At 38.9% G+C, this 19,295-nt stretch overlaps 1 protein-coding gene across 9 annotated transcripts in view; it reads left to right on the top strand.

Annotated features, from left to right (window-relative positions):
* Positions 1-19,295, top strand: part of kcnt1b (potassium sodium-activated channel subfamily T member 1b) — a 75,784-nt gene that overhangs the window by 17,198 nt on the left and 39,291 nt on the right. For 5 of the 9 annotated variants that reach the window (XM_067616352.1, XM_067616369.1, XM_067616360.1 and 2 more), the window contains exon 4: positions 13,481-13,519. The exons of 2 other annotated variants lie outside the window; for them this stretch is intronic. In XM_067616352.1, coding sequence (XP_067472453.1) covers positions 13,481-13,519 — 39 coding nt within the window. Of the gene's footprint in view, positions 1-1,963; positions 2,564-13,480; positions 13,520-15,338; positions 15,398-19,295 lie in introns of those variants that run through there. 2 more of the 9 variants (XM_067616402.1, XM_067616410.1) reach the window with 2 other exon arrangements.

The following is a 19,295-nucleotide window of genomic DNA, read 5'->3' as shown; positions in this document are numbered from 1 at the left end:
TATACTGTCGTTTATTTCGTTAAAACGGGCTGATTAAATAACATAAATACATTTTGTGTATGCATGTTATTTTTTTCCCTCATAAAATGCAGAGTTATATTACAGTTTTATCTGCTGAATAATGCTGTTTGGTAATCCGGCAGCAAGTAGAGGTGGGTATACCCTTTATCATTATTAAATCCAGAGGAAGTTGTACTGTATATACACATAACATTATCACCAATGTTACATACATTCAAATCTAGAAGCTAATCAGTACCAGTCTGTTTTCTAACATTTTAAGGAGTCATGATTAACTGTCACTCAAATCTACAAATGTTTACAGCAGCTGTTGAGGAAAACGGAGAGAATATTTTCACTTTCCAGGGATTAAAACAGGCAACCCTCTATCCGCAGGTTCACTCTTTAATCCCGAGGTTACTATCAACAGATAATTTAATGTGTTTCCTGAAGATTGAACTCAAAATGCCATGTGTAATGACTGCGGAGTGCTTGTGTTTCCTAAATGCATTAGTAATGAGGCAACATTTCATGAGTCTTCTCTGGCTACATTAGGAATTAACTGCATCCTGTAAGCCTGAGACTTTCAATAGGCCTGTAACATCATTACTGTATAATCTATACTAATCTTATTTTGAATTCATGTCTGGACTGGCACAAAGGGGTATCAGCTGGCAGATAAAACCAAGACAGTCTTTTAAAAAAAAAAGAGATGTAGCCTAAATTTGTGTAATGTTGCAAAATTGGAAAGCCTTTCTTGTGCACTTGCCTGTCTTGTTCCAGCTTCCTTGTCGATAATGTGAAAATCACTTGCACGGCTACTGACAAAGATTCCCAACCCTCATACTGGCAACCAGGATAAATTCAGGATTTATCTGAAACTTCTTTGTAAAGCTAGCTGCTTTATAACCAAACATGGGAGTAACAGTGGCTCAGTATGGTAGGATGCCAACCCCCCTTTCTTTGCATGTTTCATTAAGGTGCTCCAGTTTATTCCACTTTCCAAACCAGACACATGCAGGTCACATGGACTGAAGAACATTGATGGCTAATGAGTGTCACAGAGTTTAACTGCCTGTCAAAAGGATGTTAATCCTGATGGAAACAAGGTATCCCTCTGCCGTCTGCCTTAGTGGTGCTGGGTGAGGCTCCAGTACTCTAACAATGAATTGATCAAAGTCAAGCTGCTGGTTTAAAACACTTTTATAGAGCTGCACTGAAAATGAATCACAAACTATTTTGATGATCAATTAATCGTTTCCTTTTTTTTCCTTTTTTTTTTTTTTTTTTAAAGAAAAGACATTTTGAGGATGTCATCTTTGGCTTCAAGAAACAGTGATGGACATTTTTCACCATTTTCTGACATTTATTAGAGCAAATGACTGATCAGTTCATCGAAAAAATAATCAACTAATTGATCAATAATGAAAATAATTGAAGCTCTACACTTACATAACATTGTATGTATGTTTAATGTAAGTTTTTTTTCATTCACTTTAGTTTTATAAACTGCAGTCTCTCCTCGGTAAAGGAGATTAAATAGCTGTTATGTTGCTGAATGATAGTTCTATTTCATTTATCAGCGTATGGTTTTTAGTCCACACAAGATTGTGTAAATGAACAGATAGGCTACTCTAATATCACTGTGCCTCATAGGTTGTAGATTACTCCAGGTGTGATGTGTTTCCATGCAAACCGGCTGCTGCTGGTGTGTTTTCACGAGGCCACCTGTTCATTTGTCTGTGGCTTCTCATTATTCAGTGACGTGTCTGTAATCAAAACAATAGCAATGGCTGAAAGAAACTGAATAATAATGGAAAATATCAACGTTGAGGACGGATGATATGCAGTTTGATTAACATTTGCCCATTCAGCACCTCCTTGACTTTTTAAGAAGACAAGAAATCAGTGTTTTAAATAAGATAAATTGTGATTGAGAAGCATTAGTGAATTGTCAGATATCATTTGAAGAAATGAAAACCAGACGATACACTTATTGTCATGATGAAGAGATGTGATGGTCGGCACATTGGTCTGATCAAATTCAAACACGGATAATTACATTTCCCATCTTATGTAACACGTTGGGGAGCCCGTCGAGCCGGCCGAGCGGTTGACGTTACATTGTGACGACGTGTGAATCTCAGAGACGCGAGGGGGGACCATCACTTCTCCATCAGGGATGGAGGAGCGCTCGATAATCAGGAGACAAGCTGATGCTCGCCTCAGTGTGTCTGAGGACCCCGTGATGCGGCAGGGAGGGAGACGCTGTCCCTCCGCCTTCGTGCAGCACAAGTGAGACGGGGGATGCGGTCTCCCCGCGGCGTCGGTCCCTGACTGAGCCTGTTCTGTTACCAGGAGGAGGAAACATATTGGCCGCTCTCTGCTGGAGGTAACACCCGGGGAGGCAGAGAGCCATGGCGGGCGCTAAGCTGACACCCTCTCCCTCCGAGATCGACCCGGACGTCAAGACCGAGGTTCAGAAAACCCCAGAGCCCACCTGGGTCAACCCCTCCAGCCCTCTCCGGACTATGGGCTCTTTTGGGAGCGATGCCGGCCAAAGGTAGCTGCCGCAGATCCGCATGTTTCTGAATGCGGCTCACTTGCACATATGCAGCATTCGCGAAATAACAAGATGCTGCGAGCGCATGGTGCATAAAGTCTTCATAACAACTTAGCTCGTAATTATCCTTATGCAAAAGTTGAGCCGATATTAATATTTCATCACCATTATATTCACCCGTGAATTGATATTTCCCACGGAAATTATATTGGAATATGAGTGACATAATCGTAACGCACCGGGCGGTACTGTATAGGCTTCATTTTCCCCAGCGGCGATAAACATTAGCACCAGCGCGCGTTTTTATGGTCCATTTTCATGATAGATTGTAAACGCATCTGCCTTCAATCATTTTTTTCTCTCAGCATCACTGAGATTCATTTAATGGCTGCAGTGTATAGTGATTACATAATTCGACGGATGCTGCATTCCCATTACAGTTTTATGAATCCCGGTGTTGCTCGCACCTCTGCATTCAAAGATGAAGTTTTATTTTTATGACATATTGCAACCACATTGATGGATATCAATAAAAATGCAAACCACGGGAGATTGTGTTGACATACCCTCATGGTCAGATAAACCCACATGTTGTATTTCAGCTGCTCAGCACATGTCTGCACCCTTAGGTTGAATCTGCATGCAGACTTCCACCATCAGGTCACTCTCTTACCATTTGGTAGACAAATTAGATTGTGGTTTTAAGGGAAATGGGTTGAACTCACAACTGAGGGAGATTATGTTTCTGTTTTTTTTTTTCTTTTCAGAGAGACAAAAGAACTTGAGATGTGCAGAAATGCTGCCATTCAAGCTCAGACTGGCACTCCTATCTGGTTGGATGAGGCTGGTTTGGATGAAAACAGAAAGATTGTGCTTGTTTTGCAGTGTTTCAGAAACCACTGCACAGACACTATATGCTGGTGGTGCATTGTTAAGTCTCTCAGTATTAACAGTGTGCATTTTTCTTGTCAATATTTATTTGAGAGCATTGACATTTTGGTATTTTTGTGATTTAAAAATGAGGGATATAAACATGGACTAACATATCTAATGTTAATTTTATGATCACATTATTGCTAGAACTTATCCAGTCCAGACAATGTTCTCAAAAATAGTAAACGATCATTATGTGATGCAAAAAAACACAGTAGATTAATCTGTAGTATCTAGAACATCTCCTAACTATGAGGCTTTACTGTGTTAAAGCCCTTTAAATATTAATAAATGTTCTCTGTCCTTCACAAGAAACTATAATTTCCCATCAATAATAGAGACCCATTGAGATATCTTCAGTGATGCAAGTCCACAACAAATACTTCATCGCTTTTGACTGTTTCTATGTCAACTGCAATCCTTCAATAGACTGGATAAATACACCTCTGCAAGACTGTCCCCTGAGGCAAAATGTGTCTTAAGCTTTGCTGCTCTATTTTGGTCAGATGTCATGGTGTGTTACAGCGTTGGCAGGCTCATCCCATGCAGTGAGTGCAGGTGGCATGACCTTAAAGAGGGGGGCAGACATGTTTTGCTCAGGGGTTGAGGTTTGAGGTGACACTGATTGGCGTCTTTCTTATTATTTTTGATCTTTGTTTGATAATGACCTATTTTTAGGAAACACATTGCAGTGGTGTTAGTGACCCAGTTTAAAAGAAAGCTTTTGCAGTTTTGCTAATAAATGTGAAGTCTGCAGCAGCAATACTGTAAGGAAGGTTTCATCTAGTTTAAAGAAGTTCATCCTTCGCCTCTAGGAGTTCAAAGTTTGCAAAGGTGGCAGTTATCAATTCTTCTTCATCCTTATAAACTTTATGATCTTTTAAGATCATAGGTTTGAGATGACAGCAACGCTCTGGGCAATCTGCCTGTGTTTTCATCACATTAACAAGCATTGCAGCGATGCAGGAAATGATGACTACAGTAAAGATGAGCGTTACCTAAAATTGGCTGCTGACTTTGATTTTTATGTCAACGCTAATGATGAATGCAGGTTTAAGCTTTCAGATGGCAGGATAACTCAGAGCAATCTGGTTTTCGTTTGCTGTCTTCACAACGAGAAGGATGTTAAGTATTTGGTGACCATGGCAACAGTACAAATAACAATGCTAAAAATACTATGGATTATGGCAGTTATGGTTGTGCTCACAACGATTATGAAGATGGCTCTTGATGGTAGACATTTTTTAATAGAGCAGCTTGTGTTTTGTTTTGTTTTGTTCAATCAAAACTAGCAAAAAAATGTACATAGCTGCAGATCCTATGACATAATTATAAATCATCAATAATGACAGCGAATAATGAGCATGAACGTTATGTGCAATGATAGTAATGATGACAAAGATGACGAGTTTCATGGTGTTGCTGTCGTACTGTAGATGGATGTGGCAGTGATTGTTGATCTGCTGGAACAATCATAATCTCAGATCTCAAAAGCTCAGTGAGTCCACTGAGCAGTGACGGCTGAGAGAACTGTTGATCAGTTTTAAGCATTTGAATGATATTGACCAAGGCTATATTGCAGTGCCAGGCTGTTTGATATGTAGATAGAAAACACTATCTGACACTAACTGTAAATGGCTTAGGCTGTAAAACCTAATGCACCAGTTGGCCAGTTGCCCCAGGCCAACCATATTTGGACCACTGTCAACCATTTAGCTTGATGTGGTTGCCACTGTTGGCAACTGGTACTTATATCTTAAATGATGGATTTCATGAATGAAATGTTTGCCTAGAATCATCATCCTTTTTAGAGATGACAAAACTTCATTTTTAAAGTCCACCCAGAGCTGCTGTCTGCCCTCCGCAGGCTGACAGGATGTTGTCAGGAATCGCAGAGCTTTCTAGGTTGTGAAATGTGATCAGCATGGGATTTGTGTCCGGCTGACTCGAGAATAATGAGAGGATGCGTAGAGGGAGTGAGAGAATCAATAATCTGACCCAGTGTACAACAGTTTATCAAGAGTTTATTTATTTTTGCATAATTTACAGCAGCTGGAAATCCCTTTTCTGCTCGTGTTTGTAGAATTCTCCATACAGTGTTGACAACTCAGTACTGTAGGCAGCCAGGCACATTTAATAAGACTTGGAGGATCTTCAAGAACAGAAGGATCGACCATCTTTTAAACACAGGATGTGGTCAAAACAGATAAACTCTCGCAGTTTTATTTTGGCTTCACCCAGCCTCGCCACCACATTGCCTCTGTGAAAAATCTGTTTGGAAAATGGGCATTTTGTTTAGCCTGTTGGTGCACTGCGCAGTGAATGTGAATTTTAGAGCTCAGTGGGAGCTGTTAGTCATCTTCTCATTAGGGCTACACCAGTCTATGGTCTGTTCGGTTGATTTGAGCTTTTTTTTTATTGGATATTTGCCAAAACAGAAGCAACTTCATAAAAAGCAGGACTTTAGATTGACACATATGCAGCATAGACCATATTTAATTTGTGATGTTTCAGCAACTGTGAGCCCTCTACAGTCTGTCACTCTGAAGCACTTCCACAATTATTGATCAAGTTTTAATACTTGTTACATTTTCAGTTTTTTTTTTTTGTAAAGTCTTGTGCAGTCAGCAACGCCTCCTCAATATCAAAGTCACAGAGAAGACTTTGATAGCGGACATTCATGTTATTCACCACTTGATGGATGTTTTGATGAAGCGATGAATTAATTTTTATATCTTGTACATTTTTGTGCTTTAGCCAAATGATCCACTCGACCGAGCAGAAGAATGAATTAGTCCATGTTTTTAGGGGAGATCTTGAGTTTTTCTTAACGCCTTTTCAGAGGTTTTTCTTACTTGCAAAGAGTAAATTTCTGGCAGTAAGGAAGCAATATCTCTGCAGGAAAATGGTCCAATTTATGGGATATGGGAACAGTAACCGGAGTCCACAGAAACACAATTTTTGTTACCTGAAAGATCATTCAGTATTATTTTCCCTCTTAGTGAGTTGAGTTGAATTCTTCTGTGCACCATACACCGCACATAGATGCATTCTAGGGAAACATAAACTGTCAATGAACTACTAAGTGTTAATCCAGGTCTTTAGGTTCCTTGCAATATTCTAAATCTGCCTTGGGAAATGGATCTTGATTAGTCTACTAAATGAGATTCTTTTTTGGTGTAAGCAATAGTCAGTTGGGAAATAGTGAGAAGATGATGTTCGACATGTGCGCTGTTTTTAATAAATACTGAGATTGATGTAGATGTAATAAAAAGATGAAGCAGCTTCACTGAAACTAACAAAGAGGATTTGTTGTTCGGCAAACCTCTTGTTCTTTGCTTGTCTATATCGTCAACTACTGTAATATAAACATATTTGTTTGCATTGGTTTATAGCTGATCACCTTTTCCGATATAAGTTACTACAAGGAGCTTTTAACTGGTAATGAAACAGTCTCGTGATGGCTCTGATGCTTCTATATGACCTACATAAGCAAATGAGACCATCAGCGAGAAGATTGGCTATTTATATATAGTTCTTCTAAATGTCTGCCACCAGGTCGGATTCCCCTTGAAATCAGACCAGACGATTTATGGCACGGAGACCGGAAGAGCCTTTGTTTATATTACACGTTGCATTGTAGCACGAGGGAGTACAAAGACAATACCAGGATGGGGGGGGGGGGATATTCTCTTAATAAAACATTATTTTGTCATTGTTTCACAGCGGTTATGTTCTAAAGCACAAATAAACACACACACACCTCCACACAACCCTGTGGGAAGGTGCTGCATTGTCGGATTTGGTGTGAATGCAGCCTTACATGTAAACAAGGTGTATGAACGGTGCTAAAACAAAGTTGACTTTGCTTCACCATCGTCATATTACAATTATTAATCTCACATAGTCACAAATAGATACAGTCTTTCTTTCACTCGCTTCCAAAACAAATGCACGCGCTAGCCAAGATCTTTATGATAGGAGGTGGTGGTGCTCATGGGAAATGCAGTCTTCATTCCAGGAAAACACAGCACTTTTGTCCACAGGGGCCAATAAAATCAACACAAAAATGAAAGTTCCCTTGTGGTGACTTTCATTTCACATTCATTGTGGCTCATGGGAAATGTAGTCTTCATTCCGGGAAAACACCACTTTTGTCCACAGGGGTCAATAAAATCAACACGAAAAATGAAAATTCCTTGTAATGACTTTCATTTCACATTCATTGTGGCTCAAACCATAATTGTAAATGATTGCACTGTATTTCACAGGTTTGTTTTATCACACAGACTGCAACAGTATGTGTCCTCCTCCCTTTTTGTCTTTATGTTTATTTATAACGCCCCGATTCCACAGAACAATTACGCTTTCATTTGGATTTTAGTACCCATGGTTTAATGAGTGGTTCTAATGTGGTCCTTTGGGTAAATTACATGTTCTCCATCATCATTGTTCATTAAACCAGGAGGATGAAATCTCTCAGCAGTCAAGTTGAGAGTTGAAACTCGGGGAAAAAATTAACGCGCTGGTTGCTACACGTGCCCTTAAACAAAATGAACATTTAAAAAGACCTTTTAATGTCAGGAGAATATATTGAAAGGCATTCAAGTGGCTTTTAATTAAGTGTCTGTGTTACTATATGTGCTTGGCTGTGTGTCATGTACATTAGCACTTGTGCGCATTCATAAGTAAAATCATTGATCACATCCATTGTCTCGTTTTCTCCTCCTGCTTCTTTAGAGCATCAGTTAGCAGAGAATCAATTAGGAGGCTTTAATAACATGAGAATGTGGGATAATTTGAGCTGAGCAGCCGAACTCAAGATAGCTCACACAGTCACATATGAATGTCAGCTGAACTGAATCGGAGTCGTGCTCCAGAAAAAAAAACTCATAAAACTGGCTACCCAGAGTACAGAGTTGCACCAGCACAGACCTTTAGAAATATGAGTTGATTCTAAGGAAAGGGAAGGCACCACTCTGATTGAATCATATCCTTGTTAGAGAGTTCTTTAGAATGCCATTATCATTGAGTTTATAATATTTCTAATGAATCACGCGTACACATTAACTCCATCAGTAACCTACAGCTAATGAGAACATCAGTAGGATGTGGATGCAATATCATTAATACATTTACCAGCTTATGCAATTCAAATACTTGTCCTGTACTTGAGGTGGATGAGAAAATCCGGTATATGCAATTATATATTGACATATCAATATAGCAGTGTTTGTGGAAGTTCTGTTGTGAAATAGTTTAGGGATCGAATTACCTCATTGAAAAAAAAAAAAGTGAATTTTGCAGCCTCATAACCTGCAGACAAAATAACCAGATAATAATGTATTTGTGGCTCAGCCAGTGTTTGAAGTACCTGACAAATAAAGGTGAAAATCTTCATATTGATTCAAAAATCATGTTGTAATTCCAACATATCCACCAAGTAGTTCTGATCATTTATTTGGTAAGACACAATATCTTATAGCAGACAAAGTTTCATCATCTTATATTGTATGTCATCATATCGCCCAAAGCAAGCGGCAACTACCACGACTTGAGGCTGAAGCCAAAGCAGAAGTACCTTAAAGTGCGTTGCCACCAACGCCAGATAGATGCTGGCTCCAGTTGACTTCCATTCTAGAAATACTAAGGTAATATTTTTCATCAAGGCATTATGATCTCAGGCCCTCTCTAATGGGTATTCTGGTGGTCATTTAGGAAATTATTGCTCCATTAATAAAATTTGAAAACTTAAGATGATGTCTTTTATTTTTTATGGTGCTTTCACCATGTCCCGAGGCAATAAGCAAAGTTGTGTTCAAATCATCATTCATATTTTTCCCACTTATTTTTCCATCCTTGTTATCTTTTAGCCATTTTAACTCACGGTTGGGTCTGTTTCAACAGTAAGACTGTAACTGGTAATATAACATGAAACAGAGACACTGTTGCTATGGTTACCTGCAGTTAACATACCTGCAGACTTATTTAGAAGTGAGGTTAAGGTGTTGACCAGAACTGGTGTTTTTGTTGGTTTTGATGGACATTTGCCAGCCAGTCAGAAAAAAAGGTATTTTCAGTCAACACAGTTCAGTATTATATATTTATTTTCCTTTTTGGTCTGTCTTTTGTGTGTAGTTCATTACTTTTACTGACAGGTTTAGACCAGAATACATTAAGCTACACAGCAGCATCTTTATTATTGTTGTTGTTGTTGTTGTTGTTGAATGTAAGGGGAATCATTTATTCCTGTGCTGTATTTATATATTTTTGTCACATTCTGTGGTTGAACCTGAGGTGCCTGTGTGAGTTGTGAGGAACAGTATGGGAGCTGCAGTGTATAGAGAAATGCTGGCAGTCCTCTTGATGCAGGTTAGCAGATTGAAAACTACAAATCCCATTTGCCCTTGAAATTGCTGCAGCGATAGTGTATGTGTGAGAGGCCCTCCCACTTTCTATCAGTCAGTCCTTGAGGCAGTTCTCAGTATGTGTAATTGAAAACGTACTTTGAAAGTGCTGGTCACTTTCACTTGTAGCCTCAGTAGCTCAGCTCATACTTGTGATTCCAGACCTGCTGCTAAGAGGTGAGAATCCATTTTCTCTTTCGTTGAATGTTTCATAATAATTAGAGCAAGTCATGAAGGGCAGCATGATGCTAACTGCATGAATATTAGGATTTTTTTTTGTAATTTACTTTTGAGCAGATTTCTTTGCTTTATTTTTAAAAAGACAGAGATAGAGACAAAGTCAGTGTGTTGAGTAGCTAGTGGAGGCAAAGGGCACCTTGTTTATCTCAGCCTCTACATCAGTTCTTAGCAGCCAGATAGCTTCTTTATTGCTCATTGGTGTTGCCAAATAGCCACCAAATGGTAAGACACAGCAGAGGAGTTGTTGTAATCGACAATATCCCTGAAAAAGCAGGTTATCATTTCCTAATTGTTTTATTTCACTTCTGAACTAACTTTATAAATGGCAGTTGTCAAATGGCTGTAAAATAAGTGTTGCTGTGCCACATACCGTGCATCAGTTTGTTGCATATCCTTCAGAGCAGGTCATTTTTGCATTTAACGTTAATTTAATTTAATTTCCAAAATGTGCGACAAACTTTCATTTTAAAAAAAAAAAAAAAAAAAAGATTTTTTCTTTTATTCCTCTTATATGCACTACCGGTCTGAAATAAAGTGAATGAATTGAATATTGACTTTAATCTAACTTTTAAAAATGTAAAACTTTCATGCAGTATAACTAAAACCTGATGAATTAATTCAGGGTCACTGAAAGAGAACATAGTTAATAGCAAACTTCAGTTAATAGTTGTTTAACTGATTAATCATTGAGCATTTTAATTCATCTATACTTTTTTGGTAGCACAAATAGAAAGTCACAGCTGAGTGAACACTGAATGTGGACATACTTTTTTTTTAAACATTTTGTTGAAATTCCACTAAAAGTCGTTTGGCAGTAGAGGAATCCCGCAGTTGATGATTTTATTGGGTCGTAGGGACTGTAATAATCGACTGTGCTGTGTTGTTGAAATGGCAAAAGGTCCCTGATTAATAACTGGAATGGTGCAGGTCCTCTCTTGTGACCTAGCTACTTCCTGGGTTTAATGGACACTCCATTAGTCCATTTAGAAAGGCGTAGGCCTGAATGGGATGATGGCATTCAGTGTTTGCCGAAAACCTTTCACCTCAACTGCCAAAATAATGACCTTTTTAAAACACAAATTATTTCACACACAAAATGAATTAACACAAATTCATTTTGACCAACAGACTTTGACCATTTACAAAATTCAATGGGATATATCAACCTAATTTTATTTTTTATATTTGGCTCAAACTTTCAACATGTCTTACTTACTTACTAGACCTACATTTTGCTCACACGTGTATAGATTCCAGTTGAAAGAAATTACTGCAGGTGACATGGAACGATTAGGGGCTCAATTTACCCAGTAATACTACAAAACATTATAGGGCAATTTTTTTTATCAATGTATGGGAGTATGCAGATTATATATACATGAAATGGCCAAAAAAAAGTGACAACTGACTTTTGAACAAGATGGAGCCAAACAAATCTGCTATGCAGTATTGAGTGTGAGTGTATTAGGACATATGTAGTTGTGTATGTGTGTGTATGTACATACATGTAGTGTTAGTAGTTAAAGGAATTATTGGACATTTTGGCAAACACATTTATTTGCTTTCTTGCTGAGAGTTTGAGAAGATTGATACTACTCTCATGTGTATAGTAAAGCAGCTGCTTTTCTTAGCTTAACCAGTCTCCTGGAGTCTCAGTTAGTTGCCTGGCAACCTCGCGGTGACAGCAACGCTCGACAAAGTTAGTGCGACCACTGCCTGGCCAAAAATAGGTCAGCACATACCCCCCAATAAAACCACATGTCATTTCTTCACTTTCAGCTTTGTACAGATGAAACAAATGATATATAACGTGTTTATTGATGAGGTGCTGATTGGCAGACTGTTCCACTAAATCCAACATTCAGTTATGACATTAGTCTGAGTCTGGTGTGTCTTTGCTTAGTGATACTAGACAAAAATATAAAGGCAATCGTTGAGGATGTAGAAAGTTGAAACTTGGGTATATTGATAAAATGAATCTCAGACAAGCCAACAACAAATTCTGAAAGGCATAAAAGAATATTAGATTTTTTTTTTACACATGAAATAATCCTTTAGCTATATTGGTCTAAAGGTAAAATCAATAATTACTGTTTTTATGGCTGAATTTTTGCATTACATAAGAAAGATATCAGACATTTTCTGGATGACAATGCGCGAAACAAGAACTGTTGGTATGTTGTCTGTTTGATTCATGTATTGTATTTTATGATTTCCATTCTTTTCAGTCCAAAGCGTGAAGACTCAAACTTTTGTTTTTTTTTTGTTGTGTGGACATTTTGCCTTGTCAGAGCAGGAAAGGCACAGCTGTAACTAATAACATTAATGATGGTTCCATTCGATTGATGTCTCAGTAAATCATGCCAGACAGTATACGTGCACAATACCAATCCTCTAGACCCACCCAAAGGGGATGCAGTCACTGTTAATGTTATTAGTTACACCTGTGTTGAATATCCACTGTTCTAAAAAAAAAAACACATTGTGCTGGAATCATAGTAAATATGGGCTTCTGTCTCAAGGAGCCCACATTGAGCTGTACTGTTTGGTTCTCTGTCACTCAGTAATTGTTTTTCCAAAAGAAGTAATAGCAACAGAGTACATGAGTCAATTTGTTTCGCATGTTTATGTTCATGTTTAACCTTTGACCACTGAACACCCCCTCCCATTTTTCAATGATTTAGATCAGTAAGTGGGTATGTCTCTGTCTGTCAGTTCCCTCAGTGTTACACACTCCCCTCTCTTCCTGGTCATCTCAATATGGCTGCCAATGAGATTGACCAAAGAGGGTGTGTCCGCTGATCCCCCGTGGTTTGCATTAAGTGTAACAACTGTTCTTCAGTCAACTGAAGCATTGTTTATGATTAACTTAATGTACAGTGTTTGCCTTGCATCTCCTCAAGCTCACCAATATCTGCTGTATTTACTTGTACGTGGAGTTTGAACGCGACTCATTAAAACCTTGTCGGAAAAGTTTTGACAGTAGGTCTATACTGTGCAGTAAGAAGCAGCCGCTCAAAGACAGGATTTGATGCAGCTTTCTGAGACAATTGATTTTAACGTCTCCTTTTTAATATATTCCAATTGTTCGCACACATATTCCAAGAGGTTCCCATAGCATCAGATCCCACTTTGGAGCTTCTTGCTGCACAAACTGGTCAAAATGTCTCCGTAAGGTTGCAAAATGGTTGCATTCTGACTCGGGATGCAAGTGAATGCTAGTAAATAGCAGTGGCATCCATTTCTTGCTTTCCCCCCCATTGTCTCCCTTCTCTACTTTCTCCACCCCACTCTTTCCTAACCTTTGCCTATCTGTGTCCATGTGTGCTGTGTCCAGGTATCAGGAGGAGTACAGTATGGATTCAACCAATGCCCAGTAAGTCACTAGCAGCATCATGCTTGCATGGCATGGATTGTGCCTGCGGTGGTAACTGTACACGGGACGAAAACAAAAGCACGTGCATACCACTGTTTACTTTGGATTTAGCATACACTGTAAATATATGTAAAGTCTTGATTGTGTTAGGAGGTTTTATTACCATTACCTGCAAAGCGGGCAATGATTGTAGTGGTGATGGTACAGAATGCTGAGAGTAACCCATTCATTTGTGGCTACCTTTTCAACAGTTTGTTGTGGCTCAAGAAAACATTGAGCCCATCACAGATTTTTGTCACATTCCATCACACCACAGTAAATGGTGAAAAGGCAGCTTGTGTGTTTTTATTAGCTTTCTCCTGGATATATTATCTGTCACTTGGATGTGTCCTCAATCTGTCAGTATCGTCAATGTAAGATCTAGGCTTGAAGCATCAATCATGTAAGCAGAGATAAGGAAATCTCTAGAGAAACCAAATCAGTGAAACCAGTGCTGAAAACACAAACATGTCAATTCCTTGTCCTGTACTCACTGTGGACTGTGCATGCTGCGGAGTCTCCCATCATTACAATGTTTAACACAGTTTCAGCCGGTGTATTTTTTTCACTTTAGCTTGAACAGGTCTGTATAGCTTGATAAGTAAACAAAAACAACAGGCACCAGAAAGTTTGTGGCTTCCAAATTGATTAATCGGACAGAATCGGGGCACTCTCAGTGCTCTGGACTTCTTGAGAATGATTCTACTAAACCCATAAGTTTGCAAGTGCAGGGAAGTCAGCACATTTAGATTCAGTCATAAACTCCATAAAAACAAGATTGTGGCTACTGTGGCATCATCCTTAAGTCTCAGAAGGGACGTTTTAAAATCGTGATTTACGTTCATAATTCTCCACAATCTTGACAGTTACTGAAGCCACAAAAATCCAAATTTGGTTAAGGGGAGAAAACTAGATGTAACAAAGTGGGGTGAGCAAGTGAGCAAGTGATAACCACTGCAGCCGAGATGCCTGTCAATCAAGCAAACATGCCCTAACATAGGATCTTGTTAAACCATCATGTATCATTAATGGCAGAATTAGTGCCAAGAAGACATACATTAAAAGATTAAGACCCTCTTTTCTAAAACAATATGCAGCTCATACTTAGAGAGAGAGAGGTAGGGACCTTTTTCAAATTGTTGTCTGTACAGTCGTTTATGATTTTAGCACCAGCATGTAGCAGCCAATAGCAGAACTGTAGTTTACCGTAAGACAGTCTTCTGCAGTGGCTTCACCACTCAGCAATGGCAGATTGCTGCTTGAGTGTAGTGTTTGTTGGGGTTGTGCTGCTGTTGGAAAATGGATTATGATCCTTGGGGATGTGCTAAGTGGTGAGCAATAAGCATGTGTTTCCTTCAACACTGTTTTCCTTTTGTTGTGCTGATTCAGTGTGTGCAATTTCAAACAGATATATTGCTTTCTGGTGCCCTTTGTTTTGTTTTGGGTTTTTTTTTTTTGCATGAAGTGAATCACAGTTACAAGCTGTTAAAGGAAATACTGATTCTAAACAATGTAACACATATTCAACTACTGCTGATGGACTTTGTTTTCCCAGAACAGTCATTTCTTTGTTTTCATTTCTACCACAGTTGTAAAACACCCTCTGCTACCACAGGAAATACTTAACTGCTGTTGCAGTGCACTGAAACCAAAGGTTGTGGTTACTGAACGTGCATCTTTGCATTTTCAGCAACCGTACATTATGAAACCCGTGACATCATCTTGGTTAAGGTTGCTCGAAGTGCATCCTTAGCAGGTGCATCAAACATATCAGCTAGTTTATCTCAACATGGAGGTGCCACCGCTTGATACAGAAACATCCTCGAATAGCTACAGTCGGTAGGTAGCAGATTTTAGAATAAATAATTCCTGAAATGCGTTGAACATCAGAGTGTTGCATACAGAATAGTGAAAATATCTAAAGTCAGATTTTTTTCTTGTAACATGATGTGAAAGAAACTTTGCCTTCATTTTTTTAAAGGCCTTATTTGACACTGTGTGGCCTTAACTTTATAATGCTGGCTGCTTGGTGTAGTCTTTTCAAATGGAATACCATCATTCATCAGCAGCTGTCTCTGTAGTGTGAGTGCAGAAGCTGCTATGATATGACCACATTGTCCTACTTTTGTGAAAGTGGTACTGTGTGCAAACAGAAGACACCTTTTTTTTTGCCAGTTCATAGGAAAGTCAAATCAACTGAGCAGTGGTAGAATAGTGTGCTCTTTTTATGTAGAGGACATATTATATCGCATTCATAGTTTAGTTTCTGTTTGTTTGACAGAAGCATGTCCTGTTTATCTATACAGAGATCTCCATTTTTAAATTTGGAAGGCAGTTTATTGTAAAGAATTGCAAGGACAAAACGTTGTTGTTTTTTGTTTTTTTTAATTGAAAAAGAACAGCTATTATTTATTTTGATTTTCTTGCAATAGAGTAACATCTTTAAAATTGCTGAGTTACTCTGTATAGTGTTGGTGTGATATTGGTTTGCAAATAGGGCACTCAACCAACATCTTGCTAAAAGCCTGAGTCGACCCAAAACTTTTCTGGGTTGGTAACATTGTGTTCATTGTCTCTTTTGCCTTTTTGAGGAACGTCCCTTTGTATGTGAAATTGCTTTCTCAAGGACTCCCTACTGTGGACTGCTATCCAACTATCCAGCAATTCAGCTTTGATGCACTCAAAATCTTGACTTCAGTCAACAGTGAGATTAAGTCGTTTTCACAGAAATTGCATAGTCCTCAATAAAATGAGCAGTGTTCTTATTATAACTGCACATTTGAGCCAGAGCTCTTTGACAGACCTTGAAGGACAAGTTACAACTGCTTTGAATCAGCTTTTTTCAAATGCCGATTCAAAGCTAAACTATAAGTTCTGCTGCAGTGCACTTAACCCAGCTCTTACAAAGTGTTTTAGAACACAATACTCTAGGTTCATCTAGGTCCTTCAACACACTGTGTGCACATACAGGGATGCTAATACCCTCTCCACAGCTCCCATGCATATATATATAGCAGGTTACAGAGTGTAAGGATGCCTCAAAGGATCAGAAATGATCTGTACCTGCTCTTTCATGTTGATCTTGTCGGTCCACAGGCCACTCAGCTCCCATTAAAGTGATTATCCTCCCCCTGCTGATTATAACAGAAACTGTACACTTTCCTCTTGAGGTTCCTGGCTTCACAATCCATTTGACAAAGTACCTTCACAGTTGCTGTACTGCCCATGTCTGGCCTGAAGCCCATTCAACAATTTTTTTGCGCTGTTGGAACACCGTAAAGAAGCTATTGGACGACAAGTACCTTTACCACGTGAGGTTTTAGATGCAGTGTAGGTGAAACAGAAGCAGGAAACGACAGAGATGGCATAGCTTTTGAATATCCATGCCTGAGAGTAATATTTTTAGAATCCCTGCAGCTTTTATATCAGGCACACCTCTAAAAGGTGGCGTCTGGAAATGTTTCTATTTTCAACAGTTTACTTTGTCAGAGGGGGGGGAACAGACAAACTTGAGATCAGAAAATGTAAAAACAGTATTTAGGCTGTGATGGGAAAGACTTATGCTGTAGTGCTTGCAAGAGAAGTTGCAGTTTTGATGGGAAAAAAGGTCTAAAGCCAGAAGGGCTACGTGCTGTTCTGTTGTCCTTATCGTAAACCGTGATACAACTGGCAGGTTCATTCAAGCCACCTGACCGGTCTGGGATAACTGAGCTAATGATTTCCACCTTTGTTGCTATGCCAACTGTTGTTGTAATTTACTTATTCTGTCATGGGTATTTTATGTTGATTTTGGTGCTGCCAAATGTACTCTTTGCTTTCTACAGTACCAGATCCTGCAAGATTCTGCAGAAAATTAAATACCGTTTTGATCAGATTTCTGCAGTGCGTGCAGAACCATTTGACATGTGTTGTAGCTTCTTCCCACAGTGCCCATGATCATTTGTGCCCCAGGTGATGCCACACAAGCCTAACTGATATTGCTGTTCACCTTTGCTTGCCACCGCAACACTGACAAATATTCCATGTGGCGCAGAGCATCTGGCTGCTCTTTGACAGTATCTTTTTTTTTTTTCAACAGCAGAATGAATGCGGGCATTTTGAACAGCTCTGTTCTGTCAGCCAGATTATCCTGAGGTCAACAAACTGTTTGATGTTTATTTACAGAGTCTACAAAGCAGTTGTAGTCTCTCAGTGTTTCAGGCAAGTGTGCATAAAATTTTAATCCAATCACTGGCAATGGTCATGGTGTACGGGTGTATTGTGTGTGTGCGTGGCGTGCGTGCATGCGTGAGTGCGCCACTTAACACCAAACATTAGATCACAAGTCCCACCAGAATCAATCATATTCTCAGGTTACACTGTTTCTCCACATTACTTTCATCATGATCATAAACTTGTTATTGACTGCCACATATCTTGAATGGCTGTTTTATATACAAGAGGCTCAACATACCATGTGGACTTGTCTGATGAAGACATAAAGTCATGCTCCATCTATTGTGACTATGTGCAAACATTCCTGGGTTATGCCTTGCCGTAAATGAAGTGAGGCGAGTGGCTGTTAAGAAGTACCATTCTGTCGTAGATGCTGTCTGGCTTCTTGGATATTTGAACTGCTCGTGTTTACATTGGGCAGTCTGGCTAATGTCCATAGATTGGTGGTGATGGTTTGCAGACTACAAGGATGCCAAAGAAGGGAGCGCATTTACTTAAAAGGTATTGCTCTGAGTTTACAGTCATTGGCAGTCAGCAAAGATGGAAGAAGTGCTATTTGTACCCTTAGTTTGAACTGTGATAGAAACACGATAAAAAGCACAGCAGAGTTTTTATCAGTCATTGTTTATGTTCTTGTGGCTGTTAATTATGTGAATATATATAAAAGTAATTATGGTGCATTTCTTCAGCAGTAAGAACTTTTTTCTGTTTGCTTAGTTGGGTGGTCGAAGATAAAAACATTTGCAGTGTGGTCTCTAAGGATTTGACACTGAGACATATTTCATCGTTTTGTTGCTGTAATTCAGTACTTTGTATTTTAAATCAAACAATGATTATAAGGTTATACTGCCATCTATTGTTACATGTTTGTGAGGGATCATGTCCATACGGGTGAACAGTGTGGGAATTGTAGCCATTGTTATACATTGTCGCCAGAATTTTGGGATATTCAAGCTTGACATTGATCTGAAACAAACAACCAAGAAGATTTTAGAGACAAACTGAAGAATCTTTTCAAATCTTATAAGGATTATTAACTATTAAATACGATGAATTTATTTAAGCTTTTAATTTGTACTCTACATATCGGCCCCCTTAAATCTCTGTCAGGCTGTAATTAGGTGATGCTTTGAGTTAAATGCTAACGTCACATGCTAGCATGTTCACAGTGACAATGCTCAAAGGTAAGTCAGGAGATCACCAATGTCAGAAAGATAACTTATTTGGGAATTCCATGAGATTCATTTTCTGGGGAACATGGATGTCTTTACCAAATTTCATGACAATCTGTTGGATAGTTGTTGAGATGTTTCAGTCTGACATTGCCATCCCTCCAGCAACATTGATAGCATAAAAATTAGACATGTCCAACATGTCTATCTCTGTCTGAATACTTAATAGACTGCTCTGCAGTTGTCTAATCTTGGACTTAAATATGAAGGGAAATCCTAACATTAGATTGTTAGTAGAAATTGAGGCACGTTACTACATGGTTATCAGTGTTTCCCCTTGGTTGACTGTT

Source organism: Thunnus thynnus, chromosome 2 (genome assembly GCF_963924715.1).
Source record: "Thunnus thynnus chromosome 2, fThuThy2.1, whole genome shotgun sequence".
Lineage (NCBI taxonomy): Eukaryota > Metazoa > Chordata > Actinopteri > Scombriformes > Scombridae > Thunnus > Thunnus thynnus.
The sequence above is the reverse complement of the archived record's forward strand: the minus strand, read 5'-3'. Positions and strand labels throughout refer to the sequence as shown.